The 17,828-nt window shown below is 53.7% G+C and overlaps 1 protein-coding gene across 1 annotated transcript; it reads left to right on the top strand.

The window, feature by feature from the left end:
* The first annotated feature begins 1,768 nt into the window (after positions 1–1,768).
* Positions 1,769–16,954, top strand: CENPV (centromere protein V). Its single transcript, XM_074263949.1, has 5 exons — positions 1,769–2,639; positions 7,475–7,573; positions 9,352–9,421; positions 14,930–15,044; positions 16,529–16,954. The coding sequence occupies exons 1-5, from the start codon at positions 2,344–2,346 to the stop codon at positions 16,651–16,653; spliced, it is 705 nt and encodes a 234-aa protein (XP_074120050.1). The 5' UTR covers positions 1,769–2,343; the 3' UTR covers positions 16,654–16,954.
* The last annotated feature ends 874 nt before the right edge of the window (positions 16,955–17,828 follow it).

Genomic DNA, 17,828 nt, shown 5'->3' with positions numbered 1-17,828 from the left:
CCTCACCCCCATGTTAAGGCCCTCACCCCCCTTATTAGGGCCCTCACCCCCCCACGTGCACCAGCACGTTCATTATCTTAGGGCCCTCACGCCCCCCCCCACGTGCACTGCACGTTCATTACCTTAGGGCCCTCACCCCCCCACGTGCACCAGCACGTTCATTACCTTAGAGCCCTCACCCCCATGTTAAGGCCCTCACCCCCCTTATTAGGGCCCTCACCCCCCCCACGTGCACTGCACGTTCATTACCTTAGGGCCCTCACGCCTCCCCCCCCCCCCCCCCCCCCCCCGTGCACCAGCACGTTCATTATCTTAGGGCCCTCATCCCCATGTTAGGGCCCTCACGCCCCCCCCCTGCACTGCACGTTCATTACCTTAGGGCCCTCATCCCCATGTTAGGGCCCTCACCCCCCCCAAGTGCACCAGCACGTTCATTACCTTAGAGCCCTCACCCCCATGTTAAGGCCCTCACCCCCCTTATTAGGGCCCTCACCCCCCCCCCCCCCCGTGCACCAGCACGTTCATTACCTTAGAGCCCTCACCCCCATGTTAAGGCCCTCACCCCCCTTATTAGGGCCCTCACCCCCCCCCCGTGCACCAGCACGTTCATTACCTTAGAGCCCTCACCCCCATGTTAAGGCCCTCACCCCCCTTATTAGGGCCCTCACCCCCCCCCCCACGTGCACCAGCACGTTCATTATCTTAGGGCCCTCACGCCCCCCCCACGTGCACTGCACGTTCATTATCTTAGGGCCCTCACCCCTCCCACGTGCACCAGCACGTTCATTACCTTAGGGCCCTCACCCCCCCCCCCCTGCACCAGCACGGTCATTATCTTAGGGCCCTCACTCCCATGTTAGGGCCCTCACCCCCCCCAAGTGCACCAGCACGTTCATTACCTTAGAGCCCTCACCCCCATGTTAAGGCCCTCACCCCCCTTATTAGGGCCCTCACCCCCCCACGTGCACTGCACGTTCATTATCTTAGGGCCCTCACGCCCCCCCCCCACGTGCACTGCACGTTCATTACCTTAGGGCCCTCACCCCCCCACGTGCACCAGCACGTTCATTACCTTAGAGCCCTCACCCCCATGTTAAGGCCCTCACCCCCCTTATTAGGGCCCTCACCCCCCCCACGTGCACTGCACGTTCATTACCTTAGGGCCCTCACGCCTTCCCCCCCCCCCCCCCCCCCCGTGCACCAGCACGTTCATTATCTTAGGGCCCTCATCCCCATGTTAGGGCCCTCACGCCCCCCCCTGCACTGCACGTTCATTACCTTAGGGCCCTCATCCCCATGTTAGGGCCCTCACCCCCCCCCAAGTGCACCAGCACGTTCATTACCTTAGAGCCCTCACCCCCATGTTAAGGCCCTCACCCCCCTTATTAGGGCCCTCACCCCCCCCCCCCCCGTGCACCAGCACGTTCATTACCTTAGAGCCCTCACCCCCATGTTAAGGCCCTCACCCCCCTTATTAGGGCCCTCACCCCCCCCCCGTGCACCAGCACGTTCATTACCTTAGAGCCCTCACCCCCATGTTAAGGCCCTCACCCCCCTTATTAGGGCCCTCACCCCCCCCCCACGTGCACCAGCACGTTCATTATCTTAGGGCCCTCACGCCCCCCCCACGTGCACTGCACGTTCATTATCTTAGGGCCCTCACCCCTCCCACGTGCACCAGCACGTTCATTACCTTAGGGCCCTCACCCCCCCCCCCCTGCACCAGCACGGTCATTATCTTAGGGCCCTCATCCCCATGTTAGGGCCCTCACCCCCCCACCAAGTGCACCAGCGCGTTCATTATCTTAGGGCGATGACAGTGCTGGGGCCTTCTTGACCCTCAGGGCTCCCTCGCCCGGGCACTGTCCGGTTCCAGACCACCTGCCCCGGCCCCAAACCCCCTCCCCTCCCCCCACTCCAAGGTAGCGGCCTTTATTAAGCTCTGGCCCAAGGCCCGGCCCGGGCGCGGCGCGCCTCCCGCGTGGGCCCGGGCGGGCCTGGGCTCGGCGCCCCCGGCGGGTCCGGCAGGCCCCACGCGCGCGTCCCGGCCGCGCCGGTCTCCTTTGTCTGCGGGGTAGGAGCGGGAGCCCGTCTCCATCCCGCTCTTGGGTTCGGGCTGCTCCCGACGCCCCCTGGTGACTGAAGCGCAGACAGCACGGAATCGGTGGCAATTAGCGGGCAGGCGGCGCGACCCAGAGCCTGCGAGGGGCCGAGCTCGGAGGCGAGGGGGGCACCGGGGCCCGGGGCAGCGCGCCGCACAGCCGCCTCTGCCGAGCGCGCGGGAGGCTCCTGGGCGTGGGGGCGCACGGTGTGGCCGCGGCGGCGGCGGGGGATGCGCGAAGGATGGTGAAGACCAAGGGCGCCGCAGGGGCGGCCGCGAAGCCGCGGGCCAGGAGCCGACCGGCCGCCGAGGCCGCCGAGACGCCGCTCGCGGCCCCCGCGGTCAAGAGCAAGGGCCGGCCGGGGAGAAAGAGGAAGCTGCCGCTCCCGGACCAGAAGGCGGAGGAGGCGCCATTGCCTCCGGGCCCCTTGGAGAGCTGCTCCCTGGACCTCGGGGGGCAGCGCGAGCGCTGGGTAAAGTTTCAGAAGCGCCAGAGCCTGACTTGCGAGGGTGCCGCCAAACTCCTCCTGGACACCTTGTGAGTATGGCCCGGGAGCCCCCGGGGGCCGCGAGCCCGGCCTGCTTCCCCCGCCCCCCCCTCCCGCCTCCCGCCGGTGCATGCAGCCTTTCTCGGCACGGACTGCATCGGACCCGGCTCCCTCGGCCCGCGGGGGCCGGGCTCGGGGCCGGGACTGACCCCCGGGTGCCCGGGGACGGGGAGCAGGGAGAGCGGGAGCCGGGGCTGCTCCGGAGAGCTACGGGATTGGCCGGGGGGCGGGCCGCGGGGCCGCTGCGGGGCGGCCGGGCTGGAAGTGCCCGCGCGGGCTCGGAGGAGGCCTTCTTTGTACCGCCGGAGAGGGCGGCTTCTCGGGCTTTAAAACAAAGACACGGCGCGTTTCTGCCCGCAGCTTGTTGCGCCGTGCCTGAGGACGGGTCTCCCTCTGCCAGCGCGGTGCCGCCTGGGCTCCCGACCCAGCGGGCCAGCCGGTTCCGGGACCGTCCGTGGGGGGGAGGGGGGGACAGCCGGCTCCGGGCCCGTCCGTGGGGGGGAGGGGAGGACAGCCGGCTCCGGGCCCGTCCGTGGCTGGGGGGGAGGGGAGGAGCAGCCGGCTCCGGGCCCGTCCGTGGGGGGGAGGGGGGGACAGCCGGCTCCGGACCCGTGGGGGGGGGGTCCTTTCGTGAAAGTGGGGCCTGGCCCTCCAATGGCAGCGATGCCTCCCTGAGCGTTCATACAGTTTGCCTGGCACTGGGTGAGGGAGACCGGCGTCCCCCCCCCCCACCTGCTTCCGAGCCATTTTTATGTGGCCATGGAAGTTTCCAGGCAAAAGCAGACCCCCCTATTTAGGGTCCTTGGGCCACCAGAAAGATTCTCCATAAGCGACTCAAGAGCCAGTGAATTTGATGCTTCCAACTTAAGCTGCCCAGAGTGAAACAAAACCCTACATTTCCATGTGGTGGGCCCGGAGCGAAGCGTTAGGGGGCATTCTCACGGGGTGGCCGGGCCCCTTGGAGACCTGGCCCCGGGAATTTGTGGAGGATTCTTCAGAACAAGGGACCATAGAAGGAGAGAGCCAGAGAGGGCCTTGGAGGTCGGGTGCCCAGCCCCCCATTGTAGCGAGAGGGGAGCCTCCGGAGGGTCTAGTGGCAGATGGTGCTTTGTGCAGGGGACCAATGCTTTCAGGACAGTTGATGGGGAGGAGGCGGCGAGCTGCAGCTCCGAGATGTCCCAGACCAGATGTCCAAGAGCTGGGCCCCTGCGTGTGCCTGGGGGGGGCTGCTTTGGAGCCCGAGCCCCCCACCTCACCCTAGCCTTCTTGTGTTCTTTCATGGGCCTCATTAGCATGGGGAAGGGTCCGTTCTGGTGGATTCATTCAGAGCATTTCTTGAGCACTTACTGTGTGCCCTCGGCTTGACTAACCAAGGGGGTTGTAAATGCAAACAAACCAGGTAGGCCCTGCCCTCAAGCAGCATGCTACATGGCCGTGGGAGGAGACCACACATAGAGGGCAGGAGGCAAAGGGAGAAGGTACAAGATGGCCAGGGGAGAGGTAGCGTCCAGGTGCCAGCAGCCTCTATCCGAAAACGGTCATTGGTGTGAGAGCAACACAAAAGGACTTCGAAAATAAGACTCCTATCTGTGACCTCTTTTGAGGGGAAGAGAGTGGGAAGCTAATTTTGCCAAGGGGAAGGAAACTCTGGGGCTCTAAAGCTTTGGAAACAAAGGCCTCCCTTCCCCCTCCCCACCTCACCTCCGAGAGCTCTTCAGTGGGCACAGTTTGGTTGTTTTGCCGCCCCTCACACTAACTTTCTGTACTGGCCGGGACCAATAACAACACTGGCCTAGCTGGGGGCCTGCAGGGACTCTTGGCTGGGATGCCGTGGGTAATGGCAAATGGACTTTCTCAATGACTTCAGAGCGTTTTAAAGCTGGGAAAGGTTTCAGCTCCCATTTGGTGGAGGAGGAAATGGAAGCCCAGAAAGTCAAGCCACTTGTCCAGCCTCCCGAGCCTGGCCAGCAGAAGAGCCTGGCCTAGAACCCAGTTGTCTTGACTAGAACCCAATGTTCTTCCTAGAATACCATGAAGCTGCCGGGACCTAGTTTTGATAAGCAGAATGTTGTAACTGGATTCTTTACCATGTTGAATCCTATCCAAGGGGCCTGGACTTGGTACTTTCACCTATAACCCCATCCTCTGGTGTGGACATTTGGAGGAGAGGGGCTGGTCAATTCAAGACCCAAACCCATGGACAGAAAAGGCGTCCTTGGGACTTCTGCATTTATAAGAAAAACATGTTTAATCACTGATCATTAAAGCTAGTCTAAACAGGAGTGAAAGTCCATAGTTCCTGTTTAATAATTAGCTTAGGGAAAGGATTAGGTATAAAATCCTTAGTCTCTAACCCTTAGTCTCTATTCCTCTGTACCTCTCACACATTGTTACCTGGAATTCCTCTGTGTGTGTGTGTGAACAGCTTCTAGTTGTTTTATTTTCTCTCATTTACCAGGCCAAGGTCATTTCTTCCCCAAACACCAAGTTGACCGATTTGGGCCATACGTTGCCTTTTCATTTTCACTCTGGTAAAACCTTTTAACACATTCCTAGCTCATTAAAAAAAAAAATTTAAAAAAAATTTTTAATGGAGCTTTTATGTAGATGCACTAATCAACATTTGAGAGTCTAATGGAAACCTGAGTAATGTGAGCCGCTCCAGCTGTGAATGGGAAGCTACATCCATTTGTCTGAGGGAGCTGAGCAGCCCAGCCTGGTGCTTTCACTGGGGGCGGCCCTGCCGACTTCTTCGGTCTCTTCCCCTCTTGCTATTCTGATCGTTATTGTTATTGTTTCTAATAAGCGGAGAGCTCCTCGCAAAGCAGCAGCTGCCACGTAGTCACGCTGATAATTAGGACTGGTCTGTCCAGGCTCACCCCGTGTGAGCCATTATCTGAACAGAGATCGGGACCCCCGAAGCAAGCGAAGGAAACGTGGCCGTAATTGGGAATATCATCGTCATGGAAACAATAGAAGTGATATATGTTATAAATAATAGAAACGTGGCTCTCATCAGACACTTTTCCAGAATAGGGACGGGGCCTTTCCTTCTGGCTTCCTGCCAAGTGCCAGTGTCCTTGTTCCCTTATATTTATATTATAAATATTTTTATGGGTACATTTTGTTTCTGATAAAATGTTAACATTGAAGCTCCTTCAGGGCAGGAACTTTTTATTTTTTTTTTAAACCCTTGCATCAAGCACAGTACCAGGCACAGAGTAATTTCTTAATAAATGCTCGATAAATGGTCTGCCCCTCCTCTGTGGGCTGCCATTTGCTCTCTCCCACAACTCTCTTTGACAAACAGATTTTTCCATGTCTTTTTGGTGGGGAAGGAGGGAAAGAGGGGGAAGGGATATATTTTCCCTCCTACTAGCTGAGGAGATTTAGTAGCTGAGCTTTAAAGTGCTGCCCCACCTCCCCTCCTCCACTTTTCAGGGGTTAATTTATTATTTATTCTGCCCATATTAAAAGAACGTTGCTAGGACTTCAGGCTAAGGGAATTGGCACTTTTGAGTCTCCTTTCCCAGGAATTCCCAGTCGGCCCCATTTTTTTTTTTTTTTTTTCATTTCTCCTCAGCTCCATTCCCACCCCCACCCCCCAGCCCCTTCCCACTGCTTTTCCTGGGACTCTAAATAAGACGCAGGTGATGATGAAGAACAGTTTCATTTAAAAAAAAAAAAAAAAAAAAAAAGAAACAAGACCTCAGGTCATTTTTGCCTGCGCTAGCAGGGAGGAATCCTGGTGGGAGCCTGGGAAAATGGATTCGTGAACAGCTCCTTCTTGAGCATCCTTGTGGCGGGTGGAAAGAGTGGGGGCAGGGCCATTGTGCTCCGTTACCATGGTGAAGGCACAGCTGGAGAGAGTGAAGCTGGGAGGAGTCCGGAGCTGCTCTGGATGGGCTGGAGCAGCTGAAAGACGTCAGGGGAGGAGGCTCAGATGTTTGGAACTAATTAAGCTCCAATTACCGCTCTCTCCCGGCACCCCTCCCCCAGCCTTTGTCAAGGAGGCGAGATAATAATACTCCCAGTGCAGAAAGGAAGGGCAGGCCCCTGTGAGTCTCCCTTGGAGGGGGTTTCAGAAAACAGCCGGTTTTGTGTACAGAGGGCCGCTGGGAACATTTTCAGGGGTTCCAGCAAACCCCCCCCCATCCCCAGAGAAGATAGAACCAGCAGTCCGGTGGCCAACTGAGTCTCCAGCTGGTTTGTTTATGTAGAATGCTGGACTTGTCTTCCCAAGGCCCCGGATTTAAATTCCACCTCAGATTTTTGCTGTACTGTCCGGGCAAATTGTTCTTTGTCTGGCCCGTGGGCTGCGGCAGGGTTGTGAGTTTTCAAAGATTTGCGATCTGCCTGAGGGGAAGGCGTTCCCACACCCGAAGTAACAGGGCGGATGCAAGCCAGGGTCTTTTTGGTACTGACCTGCCACTCATGTTAGGATGCTGTTAGCAAATGGGTCGAGGAGCCAGAGAGAAGCCCTGGCCCCTTTTATAGATGAGGAAACTGAAGCCTGGAGAGAGGAGGTCTCAGGTCTCCCAGGTAATGAGCCTCAGCCCCACGTTCTCTCCCCTGCAGGTTTATGGGTAAAAAGCACGAGGGAGGGACTGGAAAAGTAGCATGTGGCAACCCTCCCCTCCAACCTCCCCAAGAAAGCCACCTGCGGGTGGGTGTGTGCTCAGGAGGCCGCTGTCCGTGGTCCTGCCGGAGCTGGGCTGTGGGCCTGGGCCTGGCTGCTGGGAAGGGCAGGCGCCTCAGAGCCAGGGGGGAGCCCACTTCCTGGCTGTGTCTCACCCCCCCCCTTTTTGACTTTTGTTCTATGTAGCGAATACCAGGGTCTGGTGAAACACACTGGAGGTTGCCACTGTGGGGCCGTGCGCTTTGAAGTCTGGGCTTCGGCAGATCTGCATGTTTTTGACTGCAAGTGAGTGACCCTTTTCCTTTCCTCCTGGGGCCAGCAGGGTTTGGGGGAGGGGGTGGCCGGGACTCTCCACCTGGAATCCATCAAAATCAACCTCACCAAGGGGTAGGGACTGGCCTGGGATCTCCCTGGGACGGGCAAGGAACTCCCAGGGGAGGACATTCCCTCCCCAATGTGAGCCATCCACTCCCCCTTACCACACATTTGAGCAACCGTGTTCATTAAATCTTAAACGAGAAAGGAAGGACTCGAATCCCCCCAAACTGATTTCAAGTCAACCCCATAACCTTTATGATTTTCTCAAAAAAAAAGATATTAGTAACAATCATTATTAAATCACAGGTTTAAGGCCTGTGTATCTTATTATGTATATCTCTGCATCCAACTGTCTTAGATGCCTAAAACCCTCAGGAGTTAAGGGACCTTGGAGGGGAGATGGAGGCTTTGAATCCCCAGGCAGACCTTTATCCCACTGCCTTTTGTGGATTTGGAAGGGAGGGAAATGGAAACACAGACATGCATTTTTGGCTTAGACTGCTTAAATATTCTGACTGATTCTTAACAATAAAGCATTCTCCAGCTGTCCATATGGGGCACATACTTGTTTTTTACCTGCAGCATTTGTTTGTCTCACTTCTTTGTGACGGAGCATTGTTTGTTGATGCAGCGGTTTTTCTCAGGATTTTATATAAGGCTTTTGAAACTTTTTCCACTCATGACCCCTTTTGACTCAAAATTTGTGTGTGTGACTTGGGGCATATACGATAGGTATATAAACCAAACGTTACCTGATAATAAATCATAATTTTGTGACTCCCCACTGTCAGTTATGAGACCCTATGTGGGAGTCACATGAACCACAGTTTGAGGAACTGGGCCTTTGCATTTGGGCCTTTGAGTCCGGCTGTGACTTATCCAATTTCTCACAGTTTTTGGAATGGCTCTCGCTGCAAATTCAGCACCTTCCCCACTAGATCAAGGCTCCTTCACTTCTTTTTGGGTTTGTCCTGGGACCCTTTGGTGATCTACTGGAGTCCAGGGACCCTCCTCAGAAGAATGTCTTAAAAACAAATAGAATATGACACATAGGATCGCAAAAGAAACAAATTATGTCAAATTATAGTTGTCAGAGGCAGCTGGATGGTGCTGGGCTTGTAGTCGCAAAGACCTGAGTTCAAATTCAGCCTTGGATACTTACTGACTATGTGACTCTAGGCAAGTCACTTAACCCAGTCTGCCTCAGTTTCCTCATATGTAAAATGAGCTGGAGAAGGAAATAGCCAACCATTCCAATATCATTGCCCAGAAAATTCCAATGAGGTCACAAAGTGTTGGATACAACTGAAAAATGGCTAAACAACAATAGGTATCAAAGTGTAAAAAAAAAAGATAGTCATGGACCTCAAATCCACGGTGGGGGTTTCTGTAAAGACAGATTTTCTTCTTCATACTATGAAGCCAGACATTCCTATAGAACACACACACACACATACACACACACAGACACTCACACACAGACAGACAGACAGACAGACACACACACACAGACACTCACACACAGACAGACAGACAGACAGACACACACACACACACACACACAACCCTGGGACACCCCGGCTTGGACCTCCTGAAGGAGAGTTTCCATCTGGGAATCCCCAGGACTTAGGCCAGCCCTTCACCCCTCAGAGGCGATCACTAAAAGTGTGCTGGATTTAACCAAAGTAATGGTGGAGGCTGTGGGGGCTCTAGCTGACGTGGCAACTTTTCTTACTCTGCCGTAGCTGTAGCATTTGCAAAAAGAAACAGAACCGACACTTCATCGTTCCAGCTTCTCGGTTCAAGCTTCTGAAGGTAAGTTGGAGGGTTTGTGGTGGTGGGGGGGAAGGGTCTGCTGCCCACACTTTTCTTAAAGCTTAGAGCACAGGGTCAACTGGGTGGTACAGTGGACAGAGTCGTGGCCTGGAGTCAGCAAGACTCAACTTCCTGAGTTCAAATCTAGCCTCAGACAGTCAACTGTGTAGCCCTGGGAAGGCACTTAATCCTCTTTGCCTCAGTTTCCTCATCTGTCAAATGAGCTAGAGAAAGAAATGACAAACCAGTTTTTTGTTTTTGCTAAGAAAACTCCAGTTGCAGAGAGGGAAATGATAGAGCAGCCACAGAGATCTAGAGCACATGCTGGGAATGTCGGGAGAGCTTTCTCTGGGTGGCAGGGCATGAGTGCCAAGCCCCTTGGCTCCCTCTGCTCCAGCTCCCATCTCCCACAGAACTTCAGTCCCTTCCTGTTTTGTAACGTGCCCTGGGGTGAGGATGGGCAGGAATCAGGATAACCCTTTCTGTCCTAAGTAATATAAAAGGAATCCACTCAGAAAACTTAAAAACTAATCATTCCACTGACCCCGGGATTTCAGAGGCCTCCCACAGGGGGCAGGGACGGATCTCAGCCGGCATTTTCACACTTGGCCAATGTTAGGTTCTGTTTGGTTTCACTGGATGTATTTGTCATGTGGAAGGGAGGAGAAGAAAGCAAATCAATGGAAAGGTATGTTAAAGATTTTTTTTAGAAAACATTAAGTGGAAAACAAAAGGACACATACCCATTTCTTACATTTTTCCCACCAAAAAAAGTGAAAAAATTAGCAATCTACATTCAGAGTCCTGCCTCTAGAGGTGACACTTTTCACGTTGGGTCCTTTGGAATTGTCTCGGGTCAGTGTCTTGAATACAGTAGCTACGTCTTTCACAGTCGGTCTTCAAGACAATGTTTTTGTTACTGAGCACGGTGTCGTCCTGAAGCCATTTCCCTCATCACTTCTCCTGGCACAATAGGACCCACGGTGGGGTTTCTGTAAAGACAGATTTTCTTCCTCATACTATGAAGCCAGAGAGTCCTATAGAACACGCACACACAACCCTGGGTCACCCACTGCATTCATGTACCACGACTTGTTCAGCCATTCCCCAATGAAGAACAACCCTCGACATCCAATTCCTTCCCAATACAATGAGAGCTGCTATAAACACTGTACATAAAGATCCCTTTCTTTTTTTCTCTGAGCCAAATCCAGTCTTCGAACAAAGAGTGCAGTTTGATAGCCTTTTGGGGCATAGCTTTAAATTGTTCTTCGGAATGGTTGGACCAGTTCTGAACTCCACCAGCAAGGCATCGGGGTCCCTATTTTTATACTTTCCCTCCAGCATTTATCATTTTCCTTTTCTGTCATGCTAACCAATCTGATAAGTGTAAGGTGGTACTTCATTTTTTAAAATTCACATTTTAAAATTTTCTAATCAATTGTGATTTAGACAAATTACAATTTAGATTGTGATTTCATTGACTATTGATAATTTTGATTTCTTCTTCTGAAAACTACCCATTCATATCCTTTGACCATTTATCAATTGGGGAATGGCTCTTATTTTTGTAAATTTGACTCAATTCCACTCCATTAACAAAGGGCGTTAAGGCAAGGGTGCTTCCCCTTTTTTTGTGTCCTGGACCTCTTGAGCAGAAAGTTAAGCCAATCACTGGATTCTTTGTCTGGGTCCCACAGTCAGGCAGATGTGGCAGCTCAGAAAGGGTGGGACATTTGTGAGGATCCCATTTTATATGTGGCAATTGTGGTTCTGAAGATCGTGAACGTCTAGGCTACGTTTCCTTATTTTCTGTCAACTAATTGAGAAGCAGAATGGTGGAGAGTAGAGGCAAGAACGCTGGATTTGAGTCAGATGACCGGGTTTGAATCCCAGCAGTGCTGTGACTTTGGGCCTTAGTTTCTTCATTTGTTAAATGAGAGGGTTGGTTTCTTATGTCAAGGTCCTTCCTAGCTCTAAATGCAGTATCTAGGTGGGACTTATTGCCTAGGTGGGATTTCTTCATTTTATCTCAGAAGATCCAAGAAGGCAGTGAGCTTTCCCCTAAAGAGCTTACCAAGGGCCAAGCATGTGAAGCAGGACAACGTAGCCCAGTCGTGTCCCTCTCCTGCTCAGAATCCTCCGGTGACTCCTATTGCCTCCTGAATCAAGCTTGCTTTTGAGGGCAATATACAGCACATCATGCCCACAGCACACCTCCACATTCCAGATCTGGACGCAACAGGAAACCCATGTTCCTGAGCAAAATGGAAGGTGCCCAGAACTGAAGAAAGTGGACAGCCCTCAAATGAGGAAGCTGGAAAACACCCAGCTGTTAAAAATAGGGTGAAGTGATCTTGTGTGATCTGTAAGTAATCAAAGGAGGAGAAATCCGAGGAAAGAGAGAAGGAAGGGAGGATTATTATGATCATGATGGTGCAGCATGAAATAAGGAAGACCAAAACCAGTCCTGGAGGATGGCAATGAAATCTCCCTCCCTCCCTCCCTGAGGCAGAGGCCAGGGCTCGAGGCAGGATACTGTTGCCTTCCTTGTCATGCACTCTCTGTATTAGATACTTTTGTTTAGTTTTTCATACAATTTAGGGTTCAGCCTGAGTTTTTTCACAAAGTGCTATGATATAAGGAGAGAAGGGATCAAGGCAATGTATTTTTTCCCTATTTGGAAAGGAAATTCAGTGCTTTAAAAAAAAAAAAAGTAGAAAAAGAACAGCAGAAAAGGAGGATTGTATCTGGTGGGTGGAGAGTTGGAGGGGGAAGAAAAGGGCCAATATATATTTGGAATTAAAAACAGATTTGAGATTCTTCCTGAAAAAGACATAGCTGGGTGCTCTGCGGAAGTAGTTGTGTGTGCTTCAAGGAATAGGAAACCAATCCATGGCTGATGCCTCTGGGTAAGAGATCTTCTCCTCACGGGACGGTGAGTAGGAGTAGTCACCGATAGCTTCTTGCTTTGTTCCTGGGGCACATTAGCAGAGGACCTCCTAAAATCTGTCAGAACACTCCTGGTGATTCATGGGATACCTATGGTACTTCCTAAAGGAACCAGAAAGTGCTGTCAGAGTCTTGGGCAAGAAGCTGGAGGCAAAGGTAGCACAGGTAGTGTCATTGTCAGTGCTGCTAGGCAAAGGCAACAGATCCAAAAGGGCAAAGCAGGCTTAGGAAAATGAACATGTGATTAAGAAGATGATGTCAGGGCAGCTAGGTGGCGCAGTGGATAGAGCACCTGCCCTGAATTCAGGAGGACCCGAGTTCAAATCCGATCTTAGACACTTAACACTTCTTAACTGTGTGACCCTGGGCAAGTCACTCAACCCCAGCCTCAGAAAAGGAAAAAAAAAAAAAAGAAAAAAAGATGATGTCTGAGAGTTAAGTGTAGATTTTAAAACATAGTAAAGAGAAGCTCTTTACCATGGAAAAAAGGCATCAGATAAGAGCAAGGGATTTTGAAAATCCAAACAAAAGAGCCTTAATTTGAAGAGGATGAAAAAGAAAACTGCGTTTATTTATTTAGTTGTACACAACTTTTTTTTTGCCATTTTAAAATAGTCTTTTATTTTTTCCAAATGCATGCAAAGATAGTTTTCCACATTCATTTTTGTAAAACTTTGTGTTCCCAAATTTTCTCCCTCCCTCTTTCTTTTACCTCCTCCTCTCCAAGGCAGCAAACAATCCGATATACACGAAATATGTGAAACTGCATTTTTTCACTGAGCTAGATGCCAGGGAGAACAGCTCCAACATAGGAAGAAGGCTGGCACTTGAGACATTCAGAATTTGAGAGAAGATGGGATCCAAAAAAGGACTCGGTGGTAAAATGATGGGCGCCAAGGTTTGCCAAAAATGTACAAGCACCACGAAGGTGTAGGGAGGTAGATTTGACCTTATAGGTTTTGCTGTGGATTGGTAGAAGGAGATCCGTGACCGGACTACAGTGCTGAATATTCCTTGTTTAAAACAAACACGATTGATAAAAAGCATCAGGGCTGGGGTAGCATCGTGTTTTACAAGGTGTATTCACGCAAAGAAATCCAGTAATAAGAGAGTTAGACATGAAGAGCGTTTGAGTAAAGATCAGTGGTTGCTGGGAGAGAAAAGGTCACTTCTCTCCTTTCCCCAGAGAGGAGAAGTGACTACTCCCTCCTAGATTTATGATATAGAAGGAGAAGAATGAATGAAAAAAGCAATTATTAAATACCCAATGTATGCCAAGCATGGTGTGAAGTATTAGGGATAGAAAGAGAAAGGTATTCTTGCCTCCCAGAGTTCATATTGGGGTAGACAATACAAGGGGCCTCAGCTGCAGGACACATGGAAATGCCCAGAGGTCCTGGGAGTCCCTTGGTAGCTCGGGTGTCAGTGCCCAAGGCCTGAAAGTGGAACAGCGGGGCAGATGGCTGGGCCATAAGTGCTTTATCCGAGTCATACAAACCCTTCATTTTACAGGTGAGGAAATGGGTCCCAGAAGTCACATGAGTTGCCCGGTCACACATCTATTTTTTTTAATTGAAGTTTTTAATTTTCAAAATTTTCAATACATATGCAAGGATCTTGCAAAACCTCGGATTCCAATTTCCCCCCCTTCCCTCCACCCCCTCCCTAGATGGCAGGTAATCCAATATATGTTAAACTGGTAGAAACCAGCTCTCGGGCACTGGCCGACGGTCCCCGCTCGTTGGGTGTGTTGCAGTAGGGCTCGGAGCGAGTGTCTGCTGAGCTCTTTCCTGACTCTGAGCATCTGCAGTCACTTCCCAGACTTTATTCCTGGCCCATCCGGACTCTGCCTGAGAGTTCCTTCCTCTCCTTTGCTCACCATGTTTCCCTGTGCCCTGGGTACCCAGTCCCCCATCCCCACCTGTGGCAAATTTGCCCCATTCTTAAGACCCAGCTCACTTTGCCATGAAACCTCTCCCAGGAGTGCCCAGTGCTCTCCTCCCTCCCCCTGCTGGGATTAATCTTTCCTCCCTGCGTCCCCACAACACAGCGATTCACACTATTCTCAGGCAGTTATTTTTAAAACCATTTTTCCTTTTTTTGTTTTATTTTACATAAGCGTTATGTTTAAGTTCATATTGCATTACTTGCCTATGCGTCCCCTATCAAACCCGCAGCTCCGTGAGGGCAGAGGCAGGCCCTTGTGGCAGAGGACACACTTTTTTAACCACGGATTGTCTTGACGCTCCCTTGTGACAGAGCATCCCTTCCCTCCGCTCCGGTCCCTGCATGTTGCGGCGTCCCCGCCATCCTGCCCTGTCGGGCCCCAGGCTCTCCCCCCCCCCCAGGGGTGGTCTGCTCTGTGGTCCGTCCCGTGCCATCCGCCGGCCCAGCTCCCTCCTGCTGGTGGTCCTACAGACATCGCCTTAGTGTCGGGGCCGCATCCTTAGGGTCCCCCTTCTCTCTGCATGTCACTAGTTCCCATGTCGGTCCGTGGCTGAGAGAAGGAAGGAGAAAGGCTCCTTTTGACCAGGAAACGTGTCTGCGTTCCCACAGGGTGCTGAGAACATCACCACGTACACCTTCAACACTCACAAGGCCCAGCACACGTTCTGCAAGAGCTGTGGGGTGCAGAGCTTCTACACGCCTCGGTCCAACCCCGACGGTTACGGTAGGTGAGGGAGGGGGCCCCAAGGCCTTTTCTGGCGCCCGTCCGCCGGGCCTTCGCCAGCTGAAGGTGCTCGAGTTCTGAGCCGAGGGGGACAGGGAGCCCCGATCCGTGGCTGGCAGGATGCAGCCGGGTCAGAGCTGTCCCAGCCCTTCTGAGCTCTGGGCCGTCCCCCAACTTCTGACTAGTTCCTCACTTGTAGAATGGAGGTAACGACACTTAGACAACTTGGTCAGGCCCTAGAGACCCAGGAGCTCTTATGAATGGCCACGTGGTGTCTGAATTAGACCCCGGGGGACCCAGATTCTAGGTGCTATTCCTAGCCACGATTGGGACAGAAGATGTCACCTCTCCGAACCTCAATTTACTCACCTGTAAAATGGGGATGATAGTTGCCCTGTCCTGCCCACATTTAAGGATGGCCAGGATCGGGGTGGCGCCCTTGGTAAAGTGCCGGGGGGTTCCTTAGGTTGAGGGATCGTGATTATAATGACCATGGGCTGTAGGGGGAGGGGAGATGGAGGAGTACAGCTCACTTGGGGGACATCCCATTAGTAGAAGGCTTAAGCTAATGAGCAGAGGGAGATGGGAAACAGGTCCAAAGAGGAGCGTCTGGGGGGACCTCGTCGGCCAGACCCAGGGAGCTGAGGCCATTTGCCTTCTGGAGCCAGGGAGGACCGGCGGGGGGAGGACACCGGAGTGGTCCAGTGTCACACAGCGTCAGCCCAGAGACTTGGGGTACGAATTCGAGTCCAGACATTTCCTTCCACAGTCCAGGGCTCGACTCCCCGTGTCCTTGCCCAGAGTCACACAGAGCGAGCAGCCGGCCGGGGTTCGGACCCAGCCGTGTCTTGCCCTTCTGCACCCTCTAGATAGGAGGGGCCCCCTCTCAGCAGTCGGTGCTTGGCCCTGCCTGCCCGGCCGCGGCTCGGGTTGACCTCATTGGGGTGCCGGGAGCCCCCGGCAGAGAGAGGCCGACTGGCTGGCTGACTACCACTCATCACCCTAGACGGGAAAAGAAACCCTCTCTCACCAGCGGGTCACCCTCAGCTCTGACTCTGGATCTTGGGGGGGCGACTGTCCCCAGGTCAGCTCAAACTGCCCCAGCTGATTTTGTGTCCCCTGTTAGGGAGACCCCTTCTCCTAACATTGTCCCCTATGAAACTGGTGAGAGGCAAGACCCAGGTCAGGCTGCCCGGGGGAGCTGTGCAGAATGGGCCGGGACAGGAGGGCTCCGGGCTCTTTGTCCAGAACACTCTAAGTGGGTCCATGAGGAGTCGGGCTTGAGTAAAACTGCCCGAGGGGCAGCAGGAGGCCTCCCTCCTACTGGGCCGAAGCTCCCTCAGATCCCTCCGCCTGACCCGGGCCTCCAGCGGCCAGGCCGGGCTCAGAGCGCACGAATGAGCTCAGAGGGGCGGCTTCCCGGGGGTGGCTGAGGGCAGGAGTTCCCCGTGCCCGTGTGAGCCCCCCTCGTGTTCCCTGTGCAGGAATCGCCCCCCACTGTCTGGACGAAGGCAGCGTGCGCAGTATCGTCATCGAAGAGTTCAACGGGAACGAATGGGAGAAGGCGATAAAGGAGCATAAGACCATTCAGAGCAAGTCCAAAGAGTGAGCCCGGCGGGGGCGCCTGCCATGACACGTCTGAGGGGGGGCCCAGGGCCCCCCCCACCGTGTCGGAAGCAGAACGGATCACTTCACGCGCAGAGGCAGCTGGAGGCAGCCGGGCCGGAGGCTGTGTTCTTTCCTGGACCAAGCAGGCTGGGCCCGGCTCCCTGGGCTGCACGGGCCCCCTCAGCCCAGTCCGTGGTCCAGACCACTTCACCTCCCCCTCCCCTCCCCACTTTCATGTGAGCTTTTAGGGACATGAGCCTCCTTTGGTTTTTATTAAAGATAATTATTACTGTGGTTCCTCACTTCCTTTGTTCCAGTCATTCAGCAGCAGTGATGGGCGCTCCCCTCTGGGTGTGGGGGGGGGAGGGGAAGGGGGCCTGGGATGGGTGGGCCTTGATCCGAGCCAGGGACGAGCAATGGGGCATGGATTTGGAGAGCAGAGGGGGGACTGTGTTAGGGGAGAAGCTTCTCTGGGGCAAGTTCTGCTGCCAAAGTCCATCTACCGCCCGGATTAGGAGGGGGAAAGCGGGGCTTTCTTGTGCTTAAGCTTGGGGGCAGGGAGGGGGGCAGAAAAATCTCCTCGAGTGAAGGCTTCTGGTCCACAAAATGAGACCAGACACAGAACTAGGGGGTTTGTGGCCTCGTAGCTCTTTAGAACATACAAGGTTTTGAAAAGGCGCAGCTCCGGGCGCCGTCAGTGTCACAAAAGTTGGACAAAGTTAACAGTCATCTCATCCGTCCTCTACAGAAACAAACCTACTTTTTAGGTAAACTGAGTCAGGTGACAGGCCAACGGCATTTAGGCTCCCATGGGCCAATGAGCATCTAGCCCTGGGCCGGGGGCCAAGGTACCCGGGGGCCCAGAACGGCCGCGGCCCTTCTCCAGAGGGCCTCTGGCACCCTCGTCTCTAGCAGAGGAGTCCATGGGTCGGGTGAGCGGGGGGGGGGGGGGGGGGGGGGGGGGGGGGGAGGGGAGGTTTGGGGTTTGCCAGTGACTGAGCCCCAAGCGGGAATCAGGCCCTAGGGCAGAGGGATCCACGGGCATGGGCAGAGGGCAGAAGGGGCGGCACACGGGGGGCGCGGCCATCGGCATCGTGGAGCGCTATGGGAGCTCTCACTGGCCGAGGCGCCTGGCGAGAAGCTCCGGGGACGGAAGCCACCTTGTTACTGGAAGTT

The sequence above is a fragment of the Sminthopsis crassicaudata genome, chromosome 4 (genome assembly GCF_048593235.1).
Source record: "Sminthopsis crassicaudata isolate SCR6 chromosome 4, ASM4859323v1, whole genome shotgun sequence".
Taxonomy (NCBI): Eukaryota; Metazoa; Chordata; class Mammalia; order Dasyuromorphia; family Dasyuridae; genus Sminthopsis; species Sminthopsis crassicaudata.
This window is presented reverse-complemented; position numbering and strand designations above follow the sequence as displayed.

Excerpts from the sequence above, each read along its gene's own strand:
- CENPV (XM_074263949.1), top strand. The coding sequence starts at position 2,344 with ATGGTGAAGACCAAGGGCGCCGCAGGGGCGGCCGCGAAGCCGCGGGCC. Across the intron at positions 7,574-9,351 it reads CTGCATGTTTTTGACTGCAA|CTGTAGCATTTGCAAAAAGA; the intron begins GTGAGTGACCCT and ends ACTCTGCCGTAG. Across the intron at positions 9,422-14,929 it reads CTCGGTTCAAGCTTCTGAAG|GGTGCTGAGAACATCACCAC; the intron begins GTAAGTTGGAGG and ends GCGTTCCCACAG.